Genomic DNA, 11,892 nt, shown 5'->3' on the forward strand with positions numbered 1-11,892 from the left:
ATTGTTGACATCGTGTTCACAGGTTCGTACCGGCCAATCAAGAACTTATCCATCAGACAAATGCTCCCGGACATCAAATACTACATGACGTACGAAGGATCGACCACTCATCCCGGTTGTTGGGAGACGACAGTATGGATAGTGCTGAACAAACCTATATACATAACCCGGAGCGAGGTGAGTGACGTCGTGTGCATACCGTATAATGGAACCGTGACGGGACACGATTAATTGCGGCACAGAAACCATACATTTTTCTCAATCCCACAAGTCCACGTTGAAACCGCAAACAACACTTAAAAAATAAGGGATTGCATGCGGTCTGTTTTAAGGAGTTTTGTTTAGGCAATATTTAATGTAAATCATTTTTTCTAAGAGTAAAAGCGATTTTGGTTTATTATAAACCAAAAAAAAAACAAAATTTCGGCTACATAGGACAATTTGGTTTTAATTCTGTTAAAGATTCAAAATTCTTTGGCTATTTTTACTATGTCATGTAGAATGCCGATTTTCATTTAAAAAATGTCAGTTTCTCCCAATTCAGTTTGCAATTTTTTCAATATTAAAACCCATAAAGTAAAAAAATCAAAAATCAGTTTCCTACATAACCTAGTAAAGTTGCCGAAGATCTCGTATATCTTTATAGAATTGAAATCGGACCATCTCGAGTGGTCGAAATGTTGTCTGGCTTTTCGGTCTAAGATGTCCAAATACAGACCGCTTGCAATCGCCTTAATAAAAGCGCCCTTGAGATTTTCAATGTTCGAACCGCCGACACCATACCCGTTTTCCTACTAAAATACACTATTTTATCATAAACAGCGGTAATAAATAAAATGTGTTGTTTCTTATTACAGATGCATCAATTGAGAAGACTGTCTCAAGGTTCGTTTGAACATCCGAAAGCACCGCTGGGTAACAACTCGAGACCTACACAAGACCTTCGCGAAAGAACCGTGAGGACGAACATAAATTTTGCACAAAGATCAGAAGTCGATCCACAGGTACGTGTACTTACCAACACATTTGTAATTACCAAAGAGCTCACAATAAAATAGTTCTTGTTATTATTTATTACACGCAGAGTATATGAAAAAGAATGTATGTACATCCAAAAGTAAATGGAAAATTATAGTTGGATTAGACAGAGATAAATAAAATATTATAATTTTATTATAAACATAAACCGCAGTAAGGTCTATTGGGATATTTTGGACAGTGTTTAAAAGTTATAAATTTGGTTAAAACTTAACATATGATATTATAAAGGATGTCATATTATATTTTATCCTTAAAAATTGTAATTTTAAATTAAGTTACAATAATTTGTCGTGGTTTTTCATATAATGCATTTGTGACCTGTTTGTTGGGTTCATAAGAATTTATATCACGATAAAGATATACTGTATTAAACGTATTATAAAACAAATTAGTTTACTTTACGCTATAAACAAATTACTGAACAACATACTATCTAAAAGATCAAAGCTGCGCTTACATTTCTGCTTGTAACCGTAAAATGTCTGGAATAATAATATGCTTAAGTACAAAGTGTTCTAGAAACTACAAAACATTCCAGCTGGAAAATTCTGTAGAATGTTTATTTTGTGCCTTCGGCACAGAGTTGAGGAAGTATTATTTATACAATTATCAGGCGTTCAGTATTTATTTATATGTATATATTTGTTGTATCTGAGATCACAATATTTGTTAGGCTGCAGCGCCGATTTATCTATGTATAAAGTCTATAGATCAGAATAATTCGTACTTAAAGGTACTATAATAGACCAACAATTTGACCAAAGTTTTTTTGACCATAGTTTTAGGACTGAAAATCTGAAAATTAGACTAGCTTATATAGAAGGTTATATCATTTACCATTTTCTCAAATGTCTGTTATCTTCTTTTTATGGAAAATAAGTTACACTGACCGTATTAAATTTCTAGGTTGCTTTATTTGACATTTATCTTTAATATTTTAGCTGGAACATGACGTTCTTCTGGTTGGTTGGTTTTTTGTTATCATACATTTGCATTCGTAACTGAAGTTATGGACGATGCAGATTAAAAGAAAAGACATAAATGGATTTTTAGTATACTGTATAAGATGAAAAAGGGAGCTTTGACGTGGGAGTATGGAAATCAATGATTGTTTATAATAGTATATTTGATGGTTATTGTATTTGTTAGGATATCCATAGATGGGGTATATCAATAGGTTAATGAACATTTATATGGGTGCAGGATGTGGATGGGACGTAAATAACGGTTTCGACGATATTAATTAACTTAACTTATCATGTGGAAGCGTACAGCAAGTAATTCGATTATACTACTACTACTATTATTACTTATAATAATATTCGTGTATTACGACTATTGTATAATAATTCCTAAAACGAAATCAAGTCTAATACAGTGATCGGTTTGCGTTGTATGCTAAACGGAAAATACCTCAGCACTCTCTGTCATTGTATTATAAAAACGTATGTCTTTCTTTTTTACGTTAAGTTCATGAAAAAAATAGCATCTCTGCTCTGCATCGAAGCTAAAAACCGAGAAATCTTTTCCCACGATCGGGTTTACAGGAACTCAGGGTCGATAGTCGGTATGATATCGCTTAAATGACTTAAATTCAGTTCAAACGACCAAAGTCTGTTATCCATCGACCGTCGTTAAAAAAAAAACCTTTTACAATGTAAAGTCTTCGCTTCGTACAAACTTAGTTACGTGCCAATGGTGTCAATTTCTCGGCACACATAATATTATTTGTAAAGGTTTTAGACCGCTTAGCTTTTCATCTTTTTTTTTTTACTAAGTACTTTTAAATATTTATTTTATCATTTGTAAATGTTACTGATCTCTTTCAAAAATTATTCACCCGGCCACCGTGCAACTGTATACACTGTAACAGAATATGTCGATTAAATGTATGCTGCTAAAAATGATTTTACCAAATGATTTTATTGAAATAACAATTAAAACAATTATGAAGTGTAATTGGAAAAATTAGAATTAAAACTACGAAGTGTCAATTACACAATGATAATTTTAAACAGTATGTAAAGGTATAGTATTAATATAAATAAAAGCGTTTGTTTTGTTCACTTCTAAGCTCTATGTATAGTGTCGGTGACTGATCGATAAATAAAGTGTATACGATAAAATGGAATGCGTTAATTCGTTGAGCGATTATATTACAATACCAACTTAATGGACTGTAAATAATATATACTTAAACTTTCAAAGGCAAACGTTTGAAACAATGTTTTTCAATTATGTATACAACGTTTGATGTATTCCGTTTAGTTATCCAATTATTGCGTGCAAACATAATATATGCCTGTATTATGTTAGCTTTTACAACAAAGTGGACTATAGACTATAATCCAACAATCTATATTTAACTATCCAATTTGCTTAGAAATCAAAGGTACATTAAATAATATAATATCATAATATGTACTTATTACTTTTAAATTACAAAATTAGTTTATTAAACTAATATGCTTTCACTTAAAAAATAACTTTCATTATTACCAACGATCGGATTTATTTAGTAGTTTGAAATTAAAATTTGGAAAAACCCAAGTTTCATGGCCAATCGGTATTTGAGAGCTAATTTAAACCAATGAATTATATTTAGGATACATATAATATACATATATTTATTTATTTTATTATAAATTTGTTTGTTATTTCACTACTCAAATGTATACTATTTTTTCTTAGAATATATTATTCTCGCAAATTAAATGACTTAAGTATAGTTAAATTTAAATTATAAGTACATGTGATGAGTTCACAATTTCTTATATTCCGAGTTGCTTTTATAACGCTATTATGTTGCAAAAATGTAACAAAAAAAAATAAAGAATAAAAAGGTCGGTAATTTATCTGGAATATTATTATTCTCTAGCTCAAATACTAATAAAAAGCTTGCTGTGATGCGTCACGTTTGTTTCATTTTTTATGTGTACGTAAAAATATAGTTGGTCTTCAAAAACAAACAAAAAAAGTTTTATGTTAACAGACAGTGTGCATTTTATAATAAAACTCGAGAAATAACCGTATCTCGACAAATGCTATATTTTGTCATAATATTCAAAACGTAATGATTGCAATGCAACAAAAGGAATCAAAATAATTTGCGTGGTGAATTAATTATTTTTTTTTAGTTTACATGTGACCATTTGTAATAGTTAATATAATTTAAAAAAAAATTATATTATAATATAACCTAGTTCAGTCTAAATACAGCTTAAGCCAATAGAGTATAAATTAAGTTCTGTCTACACCAATACAGTATAAACAAAGTACAGTTTAAACCAGTAGAGTTCAAAGCCAGCAAAGTGTAAACCAGAACAGTCAAAACCAAGCACAGTTTAACCAGCATAGTACAAAAAAGACCAAAGTGAGGTCCAGGATCCACAGATTTGTAACTAAAAAGATTTGTATTCTTGAAAAAAGGAATTTAACAAATAAAGTAATTTTATACATAAAAGAAACGAATTATTGTATTTATAGCATATAATATTGAATACAATTATTATTTTAAACTGGTTTAGATGACCGCTGATGCTTTTTTATTATTTTGGCTTTTCCCGTCTCCTTTAATACCAAACAAAGTATAAGTTAATTACAGGGTGGTGCAAAAATAACGCATGTTTTTCAAACAACAATAACTTTATTACTTAAAAACAAAAAAGTTGCTCATATATATCTGTAACAAACCTACTTTTGAATAGTCACAACATTTCTAATTTAAAAAGATCTTCCTTATTTTTATTTTCATTGTTAAGTACCTATTTATTTTTCACCTAATTTATTATTATTATTAATAGATGCTATACCTCGTCTATTCACTAACAAATGGCTTTTTAACCGTTAGTTAGTATAAATCATTAATTCATATCATGAAACATAGGTAGGTGTAGTTTAGTAAATGCAAACACTAGAAAATGACGTAGCTGTTGCCGTGACGTATTAACTAATATTATTTGAGATGCGATGTGGCCATGAAAAGAGTATATTCCACAATGGTCAATACTCACATTGTATTCGCGTAAAAACTATATTATTCCTAGGAATAATGTTTAAAAGGGTTAAGCAAAATCCCGAGGGATAGGTTGTTAAGGCTGACGTGCCGGAAACTACCGCGTTTAAAATAGAAATTTCTGACACAATAAAGTTGTTTATAAGATATCACTATCCTTTTGAAATTATCCCGTCAACCTATCAGACCTAGACCAGATTCAAAAAAAATGGTTTACCAAATTATGGTTTACCTCAAAATTATTTAAAAGATATAACTGCTCTTAATTAACGAGTTACGGTAAAACTAGTGGATAGAATAGTCTGAGTCGACTAAAGTAACAAAAGCGTTGAAACGCTGTTAAGGGTTGAACAACAAATCAATATTTCACTAGTAGTTCAGCAAGGACCGAAGGGTATAAAATGAGTACAACAGCGGAATTTAAAGACATGTCTCGATAGTAGGCATCAGAGTTTAAGTATTTGCTATTCTTAAAGATTTCCCAGATGGAAGCAAAATATAAGTAAATAAACTGTCACGTACGTAGATGCCAAATGTGTTCTGCTATACGTTTAAATATATATTTTATGTTTGCCTTTTCATGCTTGTAAAATATATGTATATTGTATACATATAATAATATGTCCGTACGTGGTCATACAATTGAATACAAGTACTTTTTGCGCGTGTACTTTACATGGGTACACAACGGTTGCCGATAAAATCATTGGAAAAACTGTAATACAAATGTTATCCCTGAAAAAACCCACAGACCTTCATATCTATTGTCGAACAATCGTATGACATACGAAATCTGACAAATGTATTATTCATATAAGCTGCAACCTTAGTGGAAGAACTCAAATACACCGCCTGTATTATTTAGTTTTAAGAGATTTTAACGAAATTGCTTTTGGTTTAACAATAGTTAAATATATTTATTATTATGACTTGTATTACAGATTACTTATTACTTATATTATTGTTGTTTTTTTTTAGGGTAAGACTTGCAAGCTGAACATGCACAAGAACATGTATTACAAAGGTCAGTTGATTTATATAAATAATAGCGCGTGAATTATTAAGTCGAAAATTAATATTATTTAACTGAAAATATGAGCAAATTTCATAACCTTAATTTTGTAATAAAAATGGACTTGATCACCTTTTTCGTCTCTCAGATATGAAAACTGTTTATACAATTTAGTTCGCTAGGATAGAAAATATTAAATAAAGAATGTTAGGAAAAATAATATTTTCATATAGTGTCAATCAGGGGAAAAAATGGTGCCAAAAAAAAAAATTCTGCCTAATCGGTAAAAATCACACGTGAAATACCAATATTAATGAACTTTGTTTAAAACACTGGTGTTATTTGATTTTCTACCAAAATACGAATTAAGAATAGCTATTTTCAATAAAAATATTTTTAACAACAGCTATTGTAAACAATTATAAAGCTTTAAAAAATAATTTTGCTGCATGGGCACTTTCATAACAATATAGTATTATTGAACGTTGTTAAAAATCCTTAATGCTACGCTTATGAGTTTGGAACTTTTTTGTTTACCTTTATAACTCTTATACTTTATGGCATTTTCGGATTATAATATTTTGTTGGAAATACCCGGTTATGAGTGGTTTCTGCACTAGCCTCGCGACAGTTAAACACTTAAAAGTTATTCTGAAATTAATTTCCGTAATACACACACACACTCAAACGCACAGGCGAGGGTTTCCGGTTAAGTGCGTTGTGGTCGTGAAAACTAAACCTATGTAATTTACAAGGGTCCCTCCGAGTACACTGTCGGTGCTGTAACACTAATATTTCGATATATTATCGAAGTTGTATCACATTTAAGCCGGACTTTGTAAAACTCTACCGAGCCATCATTGGATCGTCACAAAGTGAGATCCGTTTACATTGCATCAGTTTTCAAACGGGCGCACCTACTCAAAGGCACCTGAAATACCGTTTTCGATATGCCACCGCCAAAGTAAAGTTTCGAATGCCCTAAGCCGCACGCCGCCGAGATTTATCGTACAAGTTACACTCATCGGGTTACACATGTGATGTACAAAATGAACCCTTGTATCGCTGTTTTTCTCTAAACGTCTTCAGAGGGCGTCCTACCTGTTTTTACCACAAACACTTGTCCGCATAACTGGCCCATAATTACCTCTGTACTCAATTAAACAACGTGGATATATCTAAGTTATAAAAACAAATTGTTTAGCAAAGTTGTCAGGCAGTTCGTTAAATTGTAATGATCAATGTGTGCGATAACTCGGCATCTTAAAACTTTATCGAAAATTGCCCATGTCATAATTTAGATAAATTCCGGATCTTTGATTTTGTATTCGGGTATTTATAAGCTAGAATTGCCTCAGTTCATTGTTAATATCGAGACGTTTGAACAAGAGATTTTTTTTTTATTACTTTATTGTCCGTTCAATTTTTTTCATCACTTGGATCATGCCTTTCTCCTACAACCACCTTTATTTTTTCTACAATCAACAAATTGCTGTTTGTTAAAAATGTTAAGTCATTTTATATATTATATAATACACATGTTAGTAAATACCTACTTATTGAAATACCTGTTTGAGCGTTAAAATACTGACATGTTTGCATACATTACGATATCTGCATATTTTAAATGGAACAATTTACAAAAAGTTCATAATTTAAGTCGGAGCATCAAAGGTTTAAAACGAACGCACTTTCACGAAGTTGTTTAAAACTTCAAAATCCTCCACGAGTAAATTAATTTTCCATTTAAATCTTTATAATTATTAACGCGGTGCTGGAAAGGTACTGTTTTTACAATGATGTATTTTATAAAGTGTTATTTTTATGTCTGGACCTACGATATCTCCTAAGCTGCTTAAAAATTGTTAAAATTTCTAAAAATTGTTTCACATAGGTTATTTTTTCAAAGTTTTTAGTATATCGTCAAAATAACAGGCGTTACCTTTAACATTAAACACACAGTACACGCTGCGGAAATCAAAGCTTTTTAAAAAGATTGTTTTTGACGAAGGCGAAAGAGTTATTTTTATAAAAAGTTTAATTCCACGGGCTTGTAAAGTTCCAAAGTCAATTGCATTAAAACTATGTTGAAAATTCAACCGAGCCGAGACGTTGCCGCTTTCAAAACAAACTATACAACAGAGGTGCATGCATTTTTCTTTTTTGCTGCAACTTGTGTCGAGAATAACTTGTTTTTTTTTTCATTGGCTAATCAAAAATTCAAAGGTCGACAAATTCTCTGAATACAAATTGCCCAGCGGAACTTTGTCCCATCGCGGCCGTTAACTTTTTTTTTTACTTTTTTCAGTGTTCATTCTACCCGCCCCTGTCGCGTATGTCCTTGTGCAGTTGTTTAATTTACTTTGCGTTGTCAACGCTTATCACGTCTCGCGTGCAAAAAACAAGTAAAAAACTAAAATTGACTCTATTCAATTTATTCGGTGTTCATACTTATTCGCAGGTGTTACTTTAGTTGTGTGCTTCTCGCAAAAAAAGTCATAATATTACATAACCTACCACCGCGGTGCAGCTTAATATTTTTTTCTAACGATGACAGTTGTTTTAATTGACATCGTTGAACGTAATTGATTTGAAATAATTACAAGTTTGTTTGTATGTTTGTTCCAGCCAACGATTGGACTTCCGATTCTTTGTTTCAAATCTAACACGATGGACGTTCGATCGAAGATAAGATAAGACAATGGCATAAAACATACCTATTATTTATATAAATATATTAAAAAATAATGGAAAAAAAAACCATTACATTATAAAATAATAATTGTTGTTTATGGCGCAACACAGCCATAATAACACACACAATTTTATTAGATACCGTGCACGGGTTCGTTGGTTTCGCGCATTTAGTTTTACATTACTCGTTTATTTATTTTATTTTTTTGTAACTACCAAAAATCAATTATGTTTTATCGTTGAGAACAAAAAATATTTATACAAATCAACATACACCTACACATATCTCCTCAGCAATACGGTCTATATCTATTCCGATAATAATAGATACCTTTAAGAGCTATACAACGCTCAAATATTATCGAGTATGCAAATGGTAGTTTTATGTATGTGATCGATAAAATAAAATAAATTTAAACCGTCGTTCGTTGGCTATTTTATACAATTATCCTTGGAAAGACGCGTACACTGAACAGAACAGCAATAAATAGATATACGGACTATAATATAAAATATAGGTACATTATAGTATATAGATATAAGTGAAATAACTGTAAGTAAAAAAAAAAAAAATTGTCTATTATTGTTGAACCGCATTAGATGTTATTGTGTAGAACTGATTACCTAAATAGTTTAAAATAATTGTTCTATGTTTTCAGCTTCAGCAAGTATGTGTTTATATGTTAATATTATAAAATATGTGATTCAAAATAATAGTTACAAAAATGTATATTGTTTACTTGTAGACGTTTAAGTAAAACACAACCGTTTTATCGAATATATTTTGATACCTTGATCTAAAAACATTTATTCTAAACGCACATTTATAATTTTCCATGTTTTATGTACTAATGCGATTACGTTTTTGAAACTTTGTTTTTAAACAACAAATACGAATTTCGCTCGTACAAACGCATTGTTTTGTTTTATTAATTACACATTGAATTATTATTCTATCCGTTCTGGACAAAAAATGTTTGCCTATACTCATATATTGTAATTAAAACAGGTATTTACATCCTCGTTAATACCTAACGTTATGATCGTTAAACTCAGTTATACTCAACGATCACAGATTATTGTTTTCAATGCATAATTCTAGTACCTAAGTGGAATGTAACGTGTGTAATTTTATTGATGTCGAATATTACAACAGTTGTTTTTATTTAATATTTATGAGAATTTAAGTAGTCGTCGTGACTACAATACACGTTATGTGTTTTGCGTGTTATTTACTCATAAGGATAATAGTTCACTATAATGCAGAAAGTTAATAAACTGTATTATTATACAGGTAGGTACTTGTAAATTAAAAAATAAATAAAACAACGATTGTTATCATCAATATATTTTATTGTCACTCTGGAAAAACAATATATGTATCTTAATAAAGTCTTGTAAATTATTGATTTTTTTTTTAATGTTAAAATCTTCTTAGCTCAATAGTAAGTAACAAAAGAAAAACTTGAAATTGAAATACTTAAAAATTTCATAAAGGATCATAATATCTTTGGTGTTAAAAAGGTAGTATGATTATTGAGCCGTTTGTATTTTAACAAATTATTCGTTCGGGAAGAAAAAAAAATGTTCAATCAACTACTCGAGGAAGTTCAAAATAAGTTTTACACACCTTACGGGTAACCGACCTGCATGTATGTACTCAATGGTAGCACATTCTGGGGAGACAAAATGTTGTAACAAAAAAAAAATGCAAATGAAACGCTTAATAGGAACCCATGAAGGGAAGATTAAATTTAAAAGGTCGCAACACTAATACTGTGTATATGGTATAAAAGAATAAATATAAACAGGTTTATGTTCATGTTATAAGCAACATTGATACAGTATTTTTCAAATTTCTGTAAGTATGATATTGAAAAAGTATTAGAATCAAACACAGCTTACTATATTATCATTCATCAACACGAAATTATTTCCAAGTATATAAATAAACAAACAAGATACGATTAAAAATTGTTGACAAGTTTAATATTTTGATATTTAAAGGAGGTATACCCCTTATTTATTAAGGAGTTCGGTATATGCAATTTTTGGCGAAATTTCAATTTAAAGTTTTAACAGCTATAAAATAAATAGAATTAAAAAAAAAAATAAAAACATACAAATAGTTTTATGACTGTTAATAGCATTAACAGTTTAATTAGATTACATTAAACTGTTGAAATAATATATTTTACAATTGTTTTAATTTTATCTCTTTTCGCCTTTTAATCTTAGTTTGTAGAAGTTTCGACAAGATTTTCACCTCAATTACATTTCTATTCTATGTTTAATTCGACTATAATTTATTTTAATTTATGTCTTCTCCCCAATCTCTATTCTCATTCATTAACACTTCTTAATCTAAAAACCTGTAATTATAAAGGAAGCCCATTTTGTAAAAATGAATTCTATTATTTGGCGTCGAGTGGACAATAGCAATCGTATGCAAGTTTAGAAGCAAGAGTGTATTGTGTGTCTCTCTCTCTCCTCTCTCTATATATATATATATATATATAAAGAGCCTTCCGTAAGACATGGTCACGAAACAGATACTTACACGTAATTCGTAAATAGTAGCGTTCATATTATTATAAATGCATAGTCCATATTGAAGTTATAGCATAATTAATTAATCAAAAAAATATATTATTGATTTATTAAAATTGTTATCATTGAAGTCGTTATAAAGGTGAATTGTAGAAAATATGTACAGTCAACAGGTATATTGTATAATAATAAACTCTATTTATTTTTCTGAATTTATTAGAATAGGATGTAATTTGTGGTAAACTATTGCTGTCTTACATTAACGTTTATTTCGACGACTTTATAAGGTACCTAATTGGAATAATGACAACGAACCTACATAATCACGTACAATCAATTACATGACCTCAAGTCCCATCCGAATTGAACAGCTGTTGTGCATAAAGAAGTACAAACATTGAATCTTGAAGTACCCCCTCTCGAACGCACAGTGTAAGATCAAGTGGCTTTCGGGTGGCCATATTTAATAATATTCGGTATTTGAATTTTTAAGGTATTTTTTATCATTTAAAAGAAATATGGACGTGCATAAAATTGCATGTAGAAACCCTGTTCAAGTGTGTTTTACTGATGATTCATT

The 11,892-nt window shown here is 30.1% G+C and overlaps 1 protein-coding gene across 1 annotated transcript in view; it reads left to right on the forward strand.

Annotated features, from left to right (window-relative positions):
- Positions 1-10,171, forward strand: part of LOC126846403 (carbonic anhydrase-related protein 10) — a 64,286-nt gene extending 54,115 nt beyond the window's left edge. Inside the window, exons 8-11 of the mRNA XM_050585766.1 lie at positions 23-177; positions 858-1,004; positions 6,035-6,080; positions 8,697-10,171. Of these exons, the coding sequence (XP_050441723.1) occupies positions 23-177; positions 858-1,004; positions 6,035-6,080; positions 8,697-8,734 (386 nt within the window). The 3' untranslated portion in view covers positions 8,735-10,171. The remainder of the gene's footprint in view (positions 1-22; positions 178-857; positions 1,005-6,034; positions 6,081-8,696) is intronic.
- The last annotated feature ends 1,721 nt before the right edge of the window (positions 10,172-11,892 follow it).

Source organism: Adelges cooleyi, unplaced genomic scaffold, assembly GCF_023614345.1.
Source record: "Adelges cooleyi isolate 19-005CV unplaced genomic scaffold, UGA_ACOO_1.1 ACOO_flye_CR_arks_rails_tigmint_CR_PRNA_9, whole genome shotgun sequence".
Lineage (NCBI taxonomy): Eukaryota > Metazoa > Arthropoda > Insecta > Hemiptera > Adelgidae > Adelges > Adelges cooleyi.